Source organism: Diabrotica virgifera, chromosome 3 (assembly GCF_917563875.1).
Source record: "Diabrotica virgifera virgifera chromosome 3, PGI_DIABVI_V3a".
NCBI classification, from domain to species: domain Eukaryota; kingdom Metazoa; phylum Arthropoda; class Insecta; order Coleoptera; family Chrysomelidae; genus Diabrotica; species Diabrotica virgifera.
In genome coordinates this window covers 13,702,630-13,722,391 of record NC_065445.1, presented here as the reverse complement: position 1 = coordinate 13,722,391, position 19,762 = coordinate 13,702,630, and the positions used below count along the sequence as shown (strand labels likewise).

Below are 19,762 nucleotides of genomic sequence, written 5' to 3'. Positions count from 1 at the left end.
GAAGTCTCTAGTGTGATATACAGTGCTTTTCAGATAAAACTATCCACCTTAAATAACTTTTAAATTACTGAGTTTTAGAAAAAACGCAAAAACACGTCAAATAATACTTGAAGGGGGAGATTTTTATGCCATATTTAAGCTTGCCATGAAAGGTGCCCTCTCACCCCCGTATAATCCCTTATTTTTTTTACTTACACCTTTTTTATTTTATATTTGGATTCTCCTCTTTGTACTGATTTTCAAAATGTATACATTATGCTTAAAGTAATAAATTTATGAGAAAAATAAATACAAAAGCAAGAAAACTAGATTGAAAAAAAGTATTTTTTTATTTTATTACACACAAACATTTAGAATGAACATGTGACCAAAGATTTTAACAATAATTATTCAAAATGATCGAAATTTTGAATAATTATTGTGAAAATTTTGAATAATTATTATTATTAAAATTTTTGTTAGTGAAATGTTCATTCAAAATGTTATTAAATTGTTAAAAAAATAATTTTAATTCAATCCAGTTTTCTTGCTTTTTTATTTATTTTTCTCATAAACTAATCACTTTAAGCATTAAATGTTATACATTTTTGAAATCAGCACAAAGAGGAGAATCCAAATATAAAATAAAAAATTTGGAAGTAATTTAAAAACAATTAAGACATGATATGCGGAGTGAGAGGGTGCCTTTCCCGGTAAGCTTAAATATGGCATAATGTCTCCCCCTTTCAAGTATTATTTGACGTGTTTTTCCGTTTTTTTTAATCAGTAGTTTAAAAGTTATTTATGGTTAATAGTTTTATTTGAAAAGCATTATACAGTTAAACAATCATAACTTAAAAATTAAAATCGATCTGTTTCAGAATTTTTCCTGAAAGTCCCCGGCTTGCGAAATAACGAATTTATTCCTTTCATTTGCACCATACAATATACAGTGTGGGCCAAAGAAAACAGTCCACTTCGATATTTGTCAGTATTTATTAGATTCTAAGGAAATGAAGAAACAGGTCGATTTTTGATCTAAGGGGAACACATTTTTACGGTACATACATCTGTCATTTGTAAACCCCCTCCCTTCCACTTCCCCCACCCCTTATTTTGAAATAGGGAATAGGGGTCGTGTGCTAGTTCATTTGAAAGGTTTTTTAAGTCTCTATCAGGGTGTCCAAGAAAAATTATTTTTAATTAAATTAATTAACACAAAATGAAGAATGTATGTAATTTATTTATTTCAAAATACATTCTACTGCTGTCACAAAACAGAAAAAAATGTTTTTGATAAATAAACATTGCTTTTCGCTTAATTTCAATGTTCAAGCTGCCACCCATCTGATTCTTGGTAGGTTGAATATTGAATTTAAGCAACAAACAATGTTTATTTATCAAATAAACATTTTTTCCGTTTTCTGTCAGTAGTAGAATGTATTTTGAGTTAAATAAATTACATACATTCTTCTTTTTGTGTCAATTAATTTAATTCAAAATATTTCTTCTTGGACACCCTGTATAAATAATTAAGTCAATGTTAATATTACTAAATAGAGAATTGAATAATCTTTTAAATGAACTAGCACACGACTCCTATTCCCTATTTAAAAATAAGGGTTGGGGAAGTGGAAGGGAGGGGGTTGACAAATGACAGATGTATGTACCGTAAACATGTGCCCCTCTTAGATCAAAAATCGACCTGTTTCTTCATTTCCTTATATTCTAATAAATACCGTAAAATACCGAGGTGGACTGTTTTCTTTGGCCCACATTGTATAATATGTATGTAAAGAAACTGAAGCAGTCCAACTTTATTAACTACAATATTGGTATTGTATCTACATTGTAACTACAATCTTTAGTTGTTATTGTTGTGTATTTGTACAAAAACTATTCTAATTTCCAAATTTTAGCTTGACCTGTTTTCTCAGTGTAGAATTGCTTGGCATACACGTTTTTCTTGTGGCATTTTACGGACTAAAAACCTTGTCTAATATCTCTAACAACATTAATATATACAGTGTGATAAAAATTAATGCAATACTTTAAAATAAGAAGTCACCAAAATATACAGGGTGGCAATGTTTATCACAATATTAATCCACAATGTTATATCCGAACTATGGTATGCTGATAATATACAGAACAAAATAAAAACTGTTAATAAAATGAAAAATAAATAAAATAGACTTAAAAGATAAAACAATAAATAAATAGATATATAATTATAACCGTATATAAGGACAATAAATAAATAAATAAAATTAATAAATAAATCAATATCATCTAAGGAACTAAAAGGTATGAAATCAAACGGTCTTCATTGATCTGTAGAAAGCTTATGACAGGGTACCTTAAAAAGTTATGCAGTGGATATTTAATAGAAGAGTAGGTAGTTACATGTGTAAAAATTGTGAGAGATGTGTACCTATAATGTAGTAGCAACCATTATTAGCCTGTATGTGCCTGCATATAAAATTTTCTAACGCATAACAAGCAGTTAAAAAAAGAAAACTATTGCTTGTAGCTAAATGATATTAGTTTATAGACTGCATATACAGCGTGTCTACTTAAGTTGGAAACATATGGGAAACTTTTTTATTATTAATTTTACGAAAAAAAGTTATTCTTCATAAAAAGTTCTGCATGCCCCAAAACCTAAGATTCAATCATGAGATATCAAAGTTTCTCAATATTATACGAGGTATGTCAAAAAATATGAATTTCGGTCAAGGGCAAAGTACCTTTATTTCTCTCAATATCGAAAATTCTTATGACAAAAAGTTGTTTGGAATTAAAAACTAAGATCAAATATGCAAGTACATGCTTCTAATTGAAATAAAAAATTTTTCTCAAATTTATGGATACCCAACATCGTTTTTAAATATTGCAAATATGATAACTCGTTTATTATTCATTTTACGAAAAAAAGTTATTCTTTATAAAAAGCTTTTCATGGTCTAAAATCTAAGACACAACCATGATATATCAACTTTTATTAATTTTATACGAGGTGTGTCAAAAAATATGAAATTCGCTCAAGATTATAGTACCTTTATATTTCACAATATTTCAATTAGAAGGATGTAATTGCATATTGAAACATAGTTTTTAATTCTAAACAACTTTTTTAATAACGGTTTTCAGTATTGTGAGAAATAAAGGTACTTTACTCTTGAGTGAAATTCATATTTTTTGACATACCTCGTATAAAATTAATAAAATGTGATATCCGATGGTTGCATCTTCGGCCTTAGGACATAAGAGCTTTTTATAAAGAATACCTTTTTTTCTTAAAAGTAATAATAAAAGAGTTATCGTATGTGTAATAAATAAAAACGAAGTTAGTATCAATAAATTTGAGAACAATTTGGAAAATATTTTTTTCCAATTAGAAGCATGTAATTGCATATTTGATCTTAGTTTTTATTTTCAAACAACTTTTCATAATAAGAATTTTCAATATTGAGAGAAATAAAGGTCTTGTACTCTTGAACGAAGTTCATATTTTTTTACATACCTCGTATAATATTGACAAAATTTGATATCTGATGATTGAATCTTAGGTTTAAGAGCATGCAGAACTTTTTATAAAGAACAATTTTTTTTCGTAAAATGAATAACAAAAAAGTTTCCCATATGTTTCCAACTTAAGTAGACACGCTGTATAAATGAAAGAGTTGACATAGTCAGTTAAAATTTGACATATTGAAAATTAAAAAAAGATAATATTATTATATATTATAGTGACAACTCTTGAAATAAATGTTTTCCATATTAATTAAAATTAAAAGACTCACCCTGTATATTGGAAATTTTTAATTCAATTTAAAAACCCTTCTTACTACTTGCATCCTTCTCGTCTTCATCTTTATCTTGATGCGCAGTCATATGCCTCGTCAGATGGTGCCTTTCTCTGAAAGACTCAGCACAAACGGGACACTTGAGCTTGTCTTCCCGCTTTTTTCTGGTGCTTTCAACAGCTTCACTTTTATGATGCGACCTCATGTGGTACACCAAGTCCGAGGTCATTCTAAACGAAATGTTGCATTTGGCACAAATATTCTGAGCCGGGAGGCTCAGAGCTGCTAACGAAGGTGGTAAAAGAGAAGTCAAGATAGCAGCAGCGGGGTTTCTGAGATCCGGTGGCGCCATCTTCAACATTTCTGGGTTGGTGAACTGTTGGTAGTTATAAGCTAAGTCTGGTCGATAGATGGGTCGGATTTTAGCAAAATTCGGTTGAATTAATTCAGGTTGTGCTTTAAAAAAGTTGTTTTCTAAGTTGTTGGAGCTAGAATGTGAGAAGTTTTCTTGTAAGAACTGGTTTTGATATGCGATTTGTTGGTTCTTGAATATCTGATTCGGTGATAATATGGTTGGAAAATTTTGGTAGCTCTTGCTGATTATTGGCGGTGACGGACTCAAAGAACTTTGGTAGTTTAGATCTGGAGATATACTCAAGCTTGGTGAGAGCCTAGATTCTTTCCCTAGATTAACTTTGGTAAAAGCACTTTTTTGTTCGCTATGTGTAGGCAGGATTTTAGCACGTAAATCATCTATGTGTTTAGCTTTAACTAAGTTTGGATCATCAAAAATTTGTTGTTTTTGTGTATACATTTTTTTATACTCACGAGGCGTCTCCATGACATCTATTTCTTCGTCTTCTTCGTTGCTGCTGCAACAATTATCGTAACTTCTGTCTAATTGTTGCTTTTGTTTTAATTTTTCATCTGGGAGCATCAGAAACGCTACGTCAAAAGGCCTTTTCACTGGTTTACTTGTTATTTGAGTCTGTTCCTCACTATGCAACTCACTTTTTAACTGTAACTTCGTTGAAACTTCCATTGTTGTCACACTAAACACGTTGAATAAACTTCTGGAACATAAAGAACTTGTCTCTACGAAATCTGCAGAGTAAATGTGGAAAAAGCTGGTTGGAAATATTGTATAATATCTATTCCTACCCTTCCGAACAGCTTGATGCCCACCCTTATGTCGGAGAGAGGCGGTTAGATGCGAGACCGGGCGGTTTAGAGGGGGATGGCAGATATACGTTTAGAAAAGCACATTTTATCTAAAGCTCCTATAGGGGTGAACTTACGTTTCGGAGTAAAAGCGGGCCAATAGCGTTTTAGTGGAGGGTGGAGTTTCGAAATACGGTGGTCCAATACGGTTTTCAATGTAGGATGGGAGTCGGTGTGTAGTTTTTGTGGTAAGGATTGTATAGGATGGACAGATTGAGAGGATAAGTGTGTATGGTGAGATGGGTAATTACAAATTAAGGGTCTTGGGTATATTCTTACGAGTTTCTTAGACGTATACAGGAAATGTTCAAACTCAATTTAAATTTTTATAAACAGTTGATGTTTATAAATTTATAAGGGTTTAGCTACAAATAAACACAAAGTTAATTTTATACAAATATAAATAATATTTTAAACAGGGTGTCCCTGAAAATAGTGCGTTCCTTTAAGGTATGAATATAATACACAATTTAGAACAAAATAGTCCTGTAACATTTTTTTCTAAAGTTAACCGTTTCCAAAAAAAAATTACATTGTTCTCCATATAAGCGAACTTTTATTTTCATAAAATTACATAATTTGGCATCACTGTATAAGAACTGTTGGTGACTTGGTTATTGACACCAAAAAGTAGGTCAGAAAGGTAGACACCTGCAAAATAATTATACCATCCCATGTTTGAAAATCAAACAACCCAAGAATTTGTTTGTTTGTTGAGGAGGAAGGAAGACAGGGTTTAATGTAAATACTAAAGGCCCATGCTGCAACTATTTTTGAATTATGATTGTCTATGTTCAGATTTTTGTATACGTAGTTGTCAGATTTCAGATTGCATACCAAAATGTATTTTGATTTTTTGGCCAAACGGTTGAATTTAGAAAAAAATGTTATAAGACTTTTTTGCTCTACATGGTGCCTTCTACCTATACCTTTTTCGCACTATTTTCGGGGACACCCTGTATACAGTGATGAGCGCGCTAATAACCGGCAAAATATCGCGAAGATGGAAAACATATTAAATTGTGAGAAACAAAAAAAGAAATGAGACTAGTAGAGATGGGAAATTTAGCGATAGGAACTTATAAATTTACATTATATTGATTGTTTCCCACCTTTGAAAAGTATCGGATAATAAAGTTTGGCAACTATCACTGCGACAATGACAGTTTTAGTAGACATATTCCTCTGATACGTCTAATGGTGCGAAACAATCAATAAAATGTAAATTTATAGGTTTCTATCGCTAAATTTTCCACCTCTCCCAGTTTAATCACTTTTTATCTCACAACTTAATATGTTTTCCACCTTTTGCGTTATTTTGCCGGTCATTAGCGCACTTATCACTGTTAATTATAAATTGTAGTAGGTATCTAGCAAATTAATAGTAGGTACATAACTTTGCAAAAAAATACAGTATAAATATTGTTATTTATCAGAAAAAAAGGAAGACAAAACTGATCTTTCTTACCATCTAATTATGTACATACTCCCTTTCTTCTTCTTCTGTTTCTTTTTTTTGATATGACTCTGTCTGTTTTTCAATGTCTTCTCTTCTCTTTCTTATACTTTTAGACACAGTATATAGAGGTTCCACAGTAAAATCACTCCTCTGTCGGCACTTTGATCTCAGGAAGTAATACCGGCAGTACGCTATTGGTAATTCACCAGTGGTGGATGCAGGTTTTCCCTGTTAAAATCCGTACGTTTCTATGCGACTAGGAATGCGAGAGTGGGGCAAAAGCGACTAAGAACATTGCGCGGTCGCCATGCGCGACTACAGATTTTACTTCCAATTTTTCGGAGCGTGGTTCTACTGTCCCTCTTTATACTGAGCTTTTAGATCTGTAGATCTGTCGATCTGTTAATTCCGACGTTGAAGAATTTCTTGAGATGTAGACTGCCAGCTATCTCTCCATCTTTTTGGTGGTCTCCCCACTCCCCGGCGGTGGACGTTTTCCCCTGCTGGTTTTCCTTCTAGAGCAATTCTTGTATTCTTGGTTTTTCAATGTGCGTTCAAAAAAGGAACAACAAAACTGATCTTTCTTACCATCAAATTATGTACTCCCTTTCTTCTTCTTCTGTTTCTTTTTGTGCAGATATGACTCTGTCTGGTTTTCAATGTGCTTTATGTGTTTCATGTTCCATCGTTTTCGTGGTCTTGCCACTGATTGTCGTCCTATTGGGAAACCGTCTTTCGTCGTCTTTACTACTAAGTATATTTGTTGTCATTCGGCTTATATCATCGTTCCATTCAACTCTTGTATTTCTTACCCAGTACTTGATTTTCTCCACCATGCATCCCCATTTTATATATTTATGTACTATAGCGTCCCATATGCCCATGTTCTATATGTCCTATAGCGTCTTACCATTGATTTTTCTAAGGATTTTTATCTTTGCTGTTTCTAATATTTTTTTGGGTTCTCTCTATGTCAGATCATGTTTCTGCTTCGTATGTCATTATTGGTCTGATATCTGTTTAGTAAATTATGCCTTTCATTTCTTTCCTGATATTTTTAGTTCTCCATATTGTTTCATTCAGGCAACCTGCGACTCGGTTTGCTCTATTCACTTGATCTTTATTCACTTGAGCTTTCCGTAGCTAGATAGTGTGATGCTTAGATACTTAAATTGCATTAGTTGTTCTATTATCTCACCCTTTAGCTCCAATTTACAACCTAGCAGATTTGCTGGGTTAGAACTTAGAACCCACTCAAAAAATTAAAATCAGGAAAGGAGTTTGGCAGGGATGTATTATGTCTCCATTACTATTTAGTGAAGCCATTTTTGAAGAAGCATTACCATCTCAAAGTTAAGGAATAATAATTAACAGAAAATTTATTAACAACGTAAAATATGCTGATGACATGATTATGACTAGCTCTGTTGAACAGCACCAATTACTGCTAAACAAAACAGTCAGTTTAAAATATAAAAAAAACCAAATACATGATTAATAACAAATAAACAAACTTACAAACAAGCATACATTTGGGAAATTTACCGATAGAGAGGGTTGATAAACACAAATACCTAGGAAGCTGTAAACCATCTTCACTTTGAGAGATTAGTAGGTGTCTACTAAGTCATCTGCATGGCATAGAAGGTTATGTTAAGTTGCTTTTCTCTCATTTGGTATCCTTTTTTAGTTCTTACTTTTTATGTTATTTTATCCATGATCAGGTTGAACAATAAAAGACTCAGGGAATCTTCTTGACTTACCCCATTGCTACCTTCAATGTTCTTTAATTTTACTCTGTCAAATGTCTTCTTAAGGTCGACGAAATATAAATATGTCGGTTTGTTGTATTCTAATAATTTTTCTTGCACTTGTCTCATTGAAAGGGAAATTCATCGACGATTGAGTTTGCAAATATAGTGCTCAGATCCTCTCGCTTTACTTGCCAAATAGACAAGGCGACAATGGCGGGTTCGTTGGAAAAAATATTCCCATGAAATTTTTTGCACAATCACATTCGTGAGACACCCCAGAATAAGGTTCAAGAAGTCGCCCACGCGAAAAGTGGTCCAATTTTCTTTAACAATTTTTTTTAATCAAATTGCAAAAATCAATATTTTCGACCCGGAGAATTTTTTTTAGATTTTTCGGACCATTCCAGACAGAAAAGGTCTCTTACAATTTTTCTCTAAAGTTGATCGTGTTCGAGTTATAAGCAATTTAAAATTTGAAAACCGCGAAAATGGCCATTTTTATTAAGACTTAACTCGGTTAAAAATGATATGAAAGTCAGAAAGTGACTAAATCAAATTTAAAGCCCCCCTTTATGATCCTGAAGAAATTTGTGTCATTAATTTATTACTAAGCTGTTATTTTTAATTATTAATAATGAGTGGTAAGATCGTATTGACGCGGCTGTAAATGTGAGTGCGAGTGAGATGCGCCATTAAACTGCCTGAATGGCATCCCTTTCGCACTCGTCATGGGCGGCCGCCTAATAGGTGCATGGCGCTCATTATTTTTACTTAAAAATAACAGCTTAGTAATCAAATAATGACAAAAATTTCTTCAGGATCTTGTAGGAAGGGCTTTAAACTTTGATTTAGTTGCTTTCTGACTTTCATAGTAATAACTTTTAACCTAGTTATTATATTAAGCCTTGAAAATCGCCATTTTTCGTTTTTTCAATTTTACAATGCTTTTACCTCGAAAACGATTAATTTTACAGAAAAATTATAAGAGACCTTTTTTATCCAGAATGGTCCAAAAAACCTAAAAAAAATTATTCCGACCAAAAGATTGATTTTTGTAATTTGATTAAAAAAGAATGTTAAAAAAAATTGGACCACCTTTCGCGTGGGCGACTTCTTGAATCTTATTATGGAATGTCTCACGAATGTGATTACGCAAAAAAATCTCAGGGGAATATTTTCTCCAAAGAACCCGCCGTTTTCCCCTTGTCTAAAACATTGTTAGCAGTCGATAAAAATGTGACTGACAGTGCTTTCCTTCAAATCTATCGGTACAATCGAAAATCATTTTCGTATATGCAACAATAGATCCATATCTATAGATACTAATAATTTTGTTGATGTTCCAAAATTTGACGTTTTCCTTTCATCCGAGATACTCATCACCCCAACTACCAATTACCCCGGAAACTAATTCTAACCCTTGATCGTAGTTTTAGATAAACTGGCTCCCCTAAAAAATCTGATAATCTACTTACGAATGCTAAATAACAAATGTGGGTCCGCATAGTTTTCTTTTGTCACTGCGAATATATAGGGTGTTGGGGAGAACGTGTGCACCTGTGATGCGGTTCGAGCACATATGGTACGGGCCAGAATCAATGGCCACCCCCTGGAGTGACTGAGGAACGAGGGAGGTTAACATATTGTCAAGTATTTAACAAGTCTTTAATTTTGTGTAGATGTCATATGCTCATTAGATACTACGAAAACAGGTTTTTGTACGTATTTTAGAAGTACAGATTCGACAATATTTTATCGTAGGTATGTATGGCAAGTCCATTGACAGAAATCTAAGATTTATGGAATTGTATGGAATTATAGGAATTATATGATGTTTTGTTTAATAGAGAGTGAAAACAGAAAAAACTTATGTACCTACTCTTACTTCCTTTCTACGAACCATTTAGCAAGTTTTGTTCTAGAGCGAAGTGAAGAGAATCGTTGTCGGACCTGTACCTATCTTAATTTTTTATTTTATCTGCTGCTTGATAGAAGAATATCAACTGTTATACATTCTTAACAGTATGCCGACTTCAATTTTTCGGCAATTTTTGCCTGTTTTCAAACTTTAACAATAACATTTTATGATTAAGAATATCACAAGCCTTTGAAAGATCTAACAATTTCCAAAGAACTAACTTATTTTTTTCTATGACTTTAGTTGTGTACTGTATAAATTAATAAATAGATGTCTAAGTGGACCTACAATTTCAATACGCATGCTGACAGTACTAGGGGTGCTTGATATAGGTAAATCGAGGCATTTAAAATCTTGAAATCATTCATTTTCGTTGGTAATCTGTCAGAACAATAACACCGCACTACAGCAGGATATCACACTTATGTGGAGTTCTAAGAATTCAGAAAAAAATCTACCAGTTAGTTCAATTTGCAGTAGCATGGATTTTCCTTGCAGCAGACGGTCAAAGTTCCTCCTTAGACATAATAGATCTTCTAGCAGACAACACAACATATTTTATCAAAAACTCACAGCAAGTCTTGCAAAAACTGGCGGTAATAGATTATAATTCCAACAATATGCTAGCCAACTTTGACATTACCAGTCTGTTCACCAATGTATCATTGGAGAAAACTTTAAAAATAATAAGAGGCAGACTAGAAAGGGATGATACATTGACAAAATGAAGCAAATTGAATGTATCACCATCATAGAGCTATTATCACTATGCTCATGTAACACTTATTTTCAACTACATAATGACATTTATAAACAGTGGCGGCTCGTGGTAATTTAAGGAGGGTGTTCAATTAAAGAATGTAATTATACGAACGGTGAACACGCGCCGCAGGCGAAAAATTTTTGGGGCCTCGCCAAAAGATGTTCTGTAAAATGAAACCTATCTTTGACCCGATTATTCAGGATGTCACACACTTTTTTTGTTTTGTGCAGAATATGATACCTACTGAATGATGGCTCTTCTTCGGTGGTGAAGGTGGAGGCAGAAGTTACGAATAATGAAATGGCTTTGTCAAAACTGTTTAAAAATCCGTTTATTTTAACGGCATCCAAAGACCGAGATTGAAATTATAGTTTTATTCTTTGAAAATACTAAACATGGAAAACAAAATAAAGAATGTAGTTTAATACACCCACATAATCACTAAGTTTTTCTATATTGTTCAACTTTAAAACAATGTTTAAACTTTTTGTTTCTTATTGCACATTCCTGTACCAAGTTTATCTCCGGCCAAGTTAGTCCATTCTTTTTATAAGAAGTCGATTTTCAAAACTATTTGCACTTTCTTTTATAAACATTACTGAATAAGGCTCCACCATCCTAAAAAAACTACCTACCAATATTGTATTTAATAAAATCCCACAACAGAAAATGCCAAACTGTGAATCGAAACGCTTCGCCCCGGTCTCTGTGTGCAGTGCACAAATGGTCAATGTTTTAAGATAGGAGAATCCCTGGTTCACGGATTTAAGAGCTCTCGTTCTTCTATAGGGTTACTGTATAGTGGCTTGGTTCAATTTCAATTCTGCACTTACCACGTGCATCTAGCGTAGCGGTGTTGTGCAAACAAATTATGTGATTAATAAATACAGTTATATTTTAATGATACATGATATTTATGAGATTTAAGAAAAAATATTTTAATGATATTTATGAGATTTTTAAAAATATGTATTTTAATGAAATTTGATTGGGTGTTCACTGCACAAATGAACCAATGGAGAAACCGCCCCTGTTTATAAACTAAATTTCAGATTAGCTATGGATTCATTCTTATCTCCACTATTAGCTAATATATTCATAGACAATTTCGACAAATACATACAAGACAAATACAATATGGCGGAGATATGTAGATGTTTTCCATTTGGCATCACGGTACAGAAGCTCTGAATAAATTTTTTATGGGCATCAACAATAAAGAAGAATCATGGAACAAGAAAAAGCTAAATTTCACTTCCTTTTCTGGATGTGCTAATTACAGAAGAGGACACAGGATATGCAATCCAAATCTCCAAAAAACCAATCTGCACCAACAGATATTTGAATTATCAGTCCAACAAAAAACCTGCTAACAAAGGTTTTGACTAAAAATGACTACCCATTGTTATTTATAAACAAGGAATTCCGCAACATTAAGGAGAGGAAACAACGAAACAGTGTGGTTTACGGACAATATTTAATCTCCAAATTTAAGTTGTTCACTAAAATCAAACTGGTTGTCTTACCTCTCTATTAAAGTTCTGTATTGTGTATTGTGCCTTAATATCAGGCGAGCAACTTAGAGGAACTTTTTTATAGATGGTATAGATACATAGAAGTATAGATACCTTTTACTCAACCAAAAATGGAGAACGAATAGGAAATAGACAAAATATAATTCTCCATTTTTGGTTGAGTAAAATGTATCTATACACATTTATCTATTTAATCTTGTCATTAACGAAAATATGATCTTATACAGTAACTTACACAAACCATATTTTTTGCCAAGTACAGTCAATTTAATCCCCATTTATCCTTCGTCTAATAAACTACAAAGCGAATCCCTAGTCCAAAACACTAATCCCACCGAATACTTTTCAATAAGAATCGAATAACCTGCACATATGTTCATTTGCGACGACGGAAGTAAGTTTCGATATATCAACATAGAATTGACGGCTTGATACCAAAGGGCCGTGCTCTATATTTTTTTCTAACTTACTTTGCACCATAGGGACTGCTAATTCCACTATAGCTCGAGTATTTATTCATCTCATCCACGGTGGATCGGGACTAGTTTTAATAAGGGGTGGAAAATCGGCTCAGGCAGTGTAGTGCAGGGGTTGTGCTGTTCTGAAATTAATGCTAGGGTTTACTTATTTGTTTATTTATAAAGCTCAACAGGCCTTGAAGGCCTAGGGCTAAAATACAATTAAAAACATTATAATATTATTAAATGTAATACAAAATTGACTTACTATTCTCATCCATTCATCCCTATTTGTTGCTCTCTTTTCCCAACCATCAATTCACACTTTTCTGATATCTTTCTGTACGCTATCAAACCATCCTTGCCTTGGTCGTCCTTTCCTTTTTTCGTGATTGGGGCCCGTTTTAGGACCATCTTTGGTATCCTCTTGCTATGCATTTTCATTACGTACCTCATCCATCTGACTCTCTGTGTACATACTTATGAAGCGACTGATGTTTGGTTCGTTATTATAGTTCCTCTAGCTCTCTGTTTGTTCGTCGCACCTAACCTTCCACTGTGTTTTTGCTTCCATGTATAGCTCTGAGAATTTTTCTTTTTGATATTTCCAATTTCTTCGTCTTTGGTTTTCTCATTGTCCATCTTAGCTACCATACGTCACCGTGGGTCTTATTACCATTTTATATTTATCATTATTTGTTTTTATAGATACTGTTGTGATCTGCTTTCTATTACTTTTATATTAATTAGTATTTATTTGATTAATTATTTAATTAACGCAAATCATACATAAAATATTAAGAAAAAATCTCAGGGTGCCTTTTGTCATAAAAAATCTAATTAAATTCTCTTAGGTTATACTTATCCTTTCTCGTGGCTTCAGTATCTCTTAGTTGATCCTTATCGGAATAAAATAGGAAAAGGAAATAAATAGAAAAATCATAAATAAGCACATACAATTACCTTTATTATCAAAAGCAATGTTCTGTAAATTTATCAATTAAGTTCTGTGGGCATAACTATCCAAAAGAAACTTTTACCATATAAATTAATCTAATTCAAACAAATATTTATCGCTTTGTTCTTGATACCATTAATAAAACCAGCTAAACAAACAAATCTGGTATTCGCAAAATTACTTATACTTCCTATTAAATTTTTGAAATGTTGGAATCTTAAATTCATATGCTTTTACGTAAAAAAAATTAACTTCTGATTATAAAAAAAATCTATCACATAGGTTATTGACTGACCTTTTTGATTCACACACAATGATGTCTCCCCTTGACCCAAACAGCTCCTCCTTGTTGATTATGTTAGGCTACCAATCAAAGCCCTCTCCGTTCTCAGCAAACAATCCAGCAGGATACCAGCAACTATTTCTCCAAAAAACACAAGGCAGGCCTCTCTTTTTGCCAGTACTCGTTCAATAAACTCCAAAACTCTCTCCTCTTTTTCTCTCAACAATAATCTCCTGAGACCCAAGTATCTTTTTTATTTGGTGTCACAAATAATTTTAATAATGATAATTCTTGTAACTTACTCTCTTGGACTTTACAGAATCAAAGAGGTATTTCTTCTCGATTTGATTTGTCTTTCGTTCCACTTTTCAGCTACTCTCCCTATCAACACAACCACTAGTACTTGCTTCTGAACTACTCACGAAAACTTTTGACTGCTCCTCTCGGCTGCCGGTAACACAATAATCTCCTGAGACCCAAACTGTCTGAAAATTCAACCTTCTCTCCTTCCCGTTCCAAATTGCCAAACCAATCAGAGACATTTCTTCTTCCCCACTCTTTATTTCATTCGAAAAAACCACTCATACTTTCAAAAATATTCCTACCATCATAATAATTACTTTCCGGAAATTCTACAAATTTTACTCGGGGTTAAACAAAAAGAGATTAAAATTCCAAACTTTCTTTACCTTAATTTTCTAAGAACTAATTAACTATGGCTTTTACCATTCCCGTAATAAACAATCGGTTTAAAATAATAATCCTAAATAACTTTCACTTCACTTTTTATTTACAAAAATGTTTTTAATTCTTCATGGAAAACTTCATTAAGGAGAAACCACCTTGCGTGAAAGCCAACTTCTAATAAATATATACAAATCAATATACAGGGTGTATCAAATTTATGTGCCCGCGTTATATTAAAAAAAATAAATTTTTATTCTATCTTTGATTGCCAAATTGATACGCAATAATACATATTTGGATTTCATCAATGCCAATCTGGCATTCAGTATCCATTCTTCCTAACCCTCCTCTTCTATAATATCCCCACCCTTCAGATACCCCCAGATACGTAAAATATACCACTCTCTCGAAATTATATTCCCTTGATTCATTATGAAAGTAAAGTGTCTCTCTTTTTTTGCTCTGTCTTTCCGATTATCATGTACTTTGACTTTTGCTGGATTATATCTAGGTCAAAATATTTTGCCTCCATTTCTAATCCTTTTATAACATTTCTTAATTTTTTTCTTGCTTTCATTTGAACAGGAAGATCATCAACGAAGGCCAGACATTGATGTTCATTGTTAAAGATAAATATTCGGTTGTTTTAACTCGGCTATTTCTGATTATTGCTTCGAATACCAAATTAAAAAGGACCGTTGATAACCGATATCTTTGTCTAAAATCTCTGTTCATTTCAAATTCATCCGATAAGAATCCTCTCCATTCTACATGATTTCGTGTACAATTCAGAGTCATTCTTACTAACCTAATCAGTTTTGCAGGTATGCCCAAGGAGCTCAGTACTTCAAACATTTATTCCTTCTTACTAGCGCTCATATGCGTGTTTAAAATCTATGAACACCCCATGAAGGAGTACCTTATCTTCATAACAGGTGGTCTAGGTTGCTGTTAGTGTAAAAATCTGATCTGTCACTATTAACACTAAAACCGGCCTGATACTCACCTCTAATAGTTTATCTTCACCAAATCTGTAAAGACTTTCTCACAGCATGCTGACTAATATCTTGTAACAAGTATCCAAAGAGCAACACCTCTGTAATTTTCACATGCCAATATATCACATGCTCTTTTTGTATGTGGGACATACTAAAGCTATGGTCCAATCTTTGGGCCTCATCTTCTTCACACATCCTTTTTGATAAGGCTATAAATCCTTTTTGTAATTCTGCCCCTCCAATCTTTAACGTTTCCACAGCTATTTTGTTTTTTCCCGGTTGTCTGTTATTTTTGAGCCCATTGATACTTTTAATCTCTCCTTCAGTATGCAGTTCTATTATTATGCCATCATCCTCTATAAGGAAATTTTCATTCTCATCTGTATTTTGCCCACTCAGTAGTTCACTAAAATGTCTCTGTCATCATACTCATCATTGATTCTTTTTCACTTATTTTTCATGTATGAATTGTAATTCTGGTATCTCCTTTTAGTTTTTTTAACTTCTAGATAAAACGACTGCATTTCTTATTTCTGAAAACTTTCCTCTATTGGTAATATTACTTTTTCGTTGTATTTTCTTTTCTTTCGTCTACATACCATTCTCATTATTGATTGATATTATCATTATTAGTTATTAATATCAATTGTCTTAATCTTCTTCTTTCCTACTTTCCTCTGCTATTTTCAGGCATTCCTTACCAAACCACTTCTTCCCTGCTTTCACTTGGCCCTTTTGGGAATGATTTTATCATTTGCTGTATTTCTCTCCTCTTTTGTAGTTGCTCCATTCTTAGTTGTTCCACTTAGTCGCTCCACACTTGCTCCATTCCCAGTTGCTCTTCGTCTTTCTGAGCTATTAGCCCTTTATTTATTTCATTGATTTACTTTCTTTTTATTTCCACTTTGTTTGGCTTTTCTATATGATACCCATGCATTTTTCCTTTTTGAATTTGTTTTTCTCATTTCTTTCTCTTTTTTGCATTATTCTACATATAGCTCTAAGCCCATAAACAGACGAGCCACTCTGCAGCGCTACTTAGTGGCGCCACAAAGTGGCTTAGACAGGCGATTGTGTAGAACCAACGATTTTGTAGTGGACACCACTAGCAGCGAGGATCGGCTACAGCGGCTGGCCACTGTCGCTCGTCGAGAATGGCACGTTTAGAACCGAAACAGACGAGCCACTCTGCAGTGTTACTGAATGGATCCACAGAGTAGAGCTGCAGAGTGGTTCGTCTATTTCTGCACTTAATTGACATAAGAATTTATGGCTAATCATCGGAAGCTACTTTGTGGCGCCACAGAATAGCGCTGCAGAGTAGTTCGTCTTTTTCGGGGCTAAATTATCTTCCAATAAAGTCGTCTTCCAGGAATGCAACTAGAAAATACTGACAATATCATTTTTAAGTCATCTATTTTAAAATGTATAATCTGTATATATCCAAATTGCCAATACGAATAAGTCAGATAAAATTAAATTATTAGAAGATTTTTTTACTTTAATGTATTAATGTTTTGTATTTCAAGAAGGATTTCCGAAGTGAAAATCAAAACATACAAACATTACAAACATATTTTGAAGTAAAGTGGCTTAATCCCAATAAAAAATAGTAAATTCCATTAAGGTGCCACAAGAAAATAGCTTCAGAACAATATCAGACTTGATTTGTTTTGATATTTTTTCAAAAATATTAATTTTTAAAAAAATCGCTCTCCTTCAATTTCTTGACAGAGTCAGTAGTGAGTATGTTACAGACATAATGGTCTTATTTTGTTCCGTAATACGACTATCACACATTATTATTCATAGATACATAACAATATTTCTTCATTCTCTATATTCCTCCCAATGATCGATGGTTTACCAAACAAACATTACGCATACACATCATCTCCCACTCGCCCTGATTGAACGCCTCTGGCTATTTGAAAAATGAAGAGAATGGTCCTGTATCCGACCCTCAGGATCTACCATATGTTGGTCCAGGCCGCGAACATTTGAACAGATGGCTCTCTACGCCAAAAAGTCATTAAACGATATTGTGTAGGATTGACAAGTGCTTTGGCTAAACACCACTTTATTATTAGTACTAAATCTGGGACCTGCCAGCTAATATATTACCGAAAATGAGTCAAACAAAAGATTTCATTCCGTATCTATTTGTCGGTAAAACGTTCATTCTTTGTGAGATTAAAGAAAGAAATAATAATATGATCTCTATCAATACTGTAATTCTTACTTCTATCTATAATAGAGAGATATTGCAAATTTAACACAGCCTACGTTGCGCTATTTAAACCGCGCTATTTTGACAGAATTGACATTTCTCAGACGTGTCATAAATACAGATATTGCTCAACATTTTGGTGGAGGTATTTTTACAGCTCGATTAAGATTAATTGTTTGTCTAATTTGTATGCAATTTTGGATCAATATTTAGCTAGAAGCTCTCATTTTGGCCAATGCTAATGATGAAGACATCTAGTTTATCATCTTGCATAACATTCTTAAAGATGAACATACACCTATTACATGCTAAAAACAAATAATTTGATTTAAATGGAAGGAAGGTTTGAATTCTCTTCCAAATATCGAGCATGAGAAACAATAATTTATCCTTGAGTGTTCTTAAAATAAAAAAAATTTCCTGTTGTACACTTCATGTTTTCCTGAACTAACATCCAATTTTCTGAATAAATCAATTGATTTTGACCTAAAACTTATTTTAATAAACACAAATCGTCATCAGATGTAAATCTTTCGTTTGCTACTGTCTGAGGTATTCATTTTAGAAAATTATTACAAATAAACTTGGTTTAAATGAAAGACAAACAACAAACATAACCTTAAAACAAAATAGCGCATCGAATACCGCACAGCGTAACGACTCCCCTAATAACGGCAGGCACTATTTCCAATAACGCAGCGTAAGCCAAATATCACATCTGCGCATGCTCTACTGTCAAAATAACGCGTGCTGTAATACAGCAAGTGCAAAAGTGACTATGCAATATCTCTCTATTATTAGGTCTTTCTGCCATCTTTAATTCATCAGGCTGTAATATTAGATGTGGCAACACTGTCGGGCTGTCAAATAGAGGGCCTATTTGTAGATACATATAATATAAACTGAGGATTAAATTAATAAGATGTTCTATTCGAATTTTTTTCCAAAAATCAGTACTAGCAGACTTATTCGTGATAAAAAATTTCAATTTTATTCGGTAGAATATAAAGGTGTTCGGTAGAAATGTCATGTTTGGTAGAAACTCATGTGAAAGAAATGTCTGAAGCACTTCTAAATTTAGATATTTTTCATTTTTTATGCACTTTCCTTTTTTATTGGTAAAGAAGCATTACTATCTGAAAGTGAAGGAATAATAAGTAATGAAAGAACTATTAACAACATAAGATATGCAGATGACAAGGTAATTGTGGCAAGCTCTACTGAACAACTCCAACTACTACTAACAAGACAAATAGTTCCTGTGAAAAATATGGACTATGAAAATGAATATAAAACGACGAAATGTATGATAATAACAAAGAAAATAATTATACGAACAAACACATATTTGGGAGATGTACCAAATATACAGTGAGCACGTAAAGGTTGGAATAAATTAATTTTCTCGAGAATGGACGATTTTGGAAAAAAATCCCAAAACAGGTCAATTTTTATATTTAAATTGCGACTTTTTTGGCATATGTATCATACTAGTGACGTCACCAATCTGGGCGTGATGACGTCATCTTAAAATTTTTTAAATGAGAATAGGGGTCGTGTGATAGCTCATTTGAAAGGTAATTTAATTCTCTATTCACTAATGTAAACAATAACATATTTATTTATACATATTGTCCAAAAAATTTTTTTTTGAATTAAATTTATTGACATAAAGAGAAGAATGTGTGTAATTTATTTAACTCACAATAC

The 19,762-nt window shown here is 32.9% G+C and overlaps 1 protein-coding gene across 1 annotated transcript; it reads right to left on the bottom strand.

The window, feature by feature from the left end:
• Positions 1-467: 467 nt before the first annotated feature.
• LOC114349353 (uncharacterized) lies at positions 468-4,881 on the bottom strand. Its single transcript, XM_050647802.1, has one exon. It carries the CDS (start codon positions 4,828-4,830, stop codon positions 3,814-3,816), a length of 1,017 nt encoding a protein of 338 aa, XP_050503759.1. The 5' UTR covers positions 4,831-4,881; the 3' UTR covers positions 468-3,813.
• Between the last annotated feature and the right edge of the window lie 14,881 nt (positions 4,882-19,762).

Excerpts from the sequence above, each read along its gene's own strand:
- LOC114349353 (XM_050647802.1), bottom strand. The coding sequence starts at position 4,830 with ATGGAAGTTTCAACGAAGTTACAGTTAAAAAGTGAGTTGCATAGTGAG.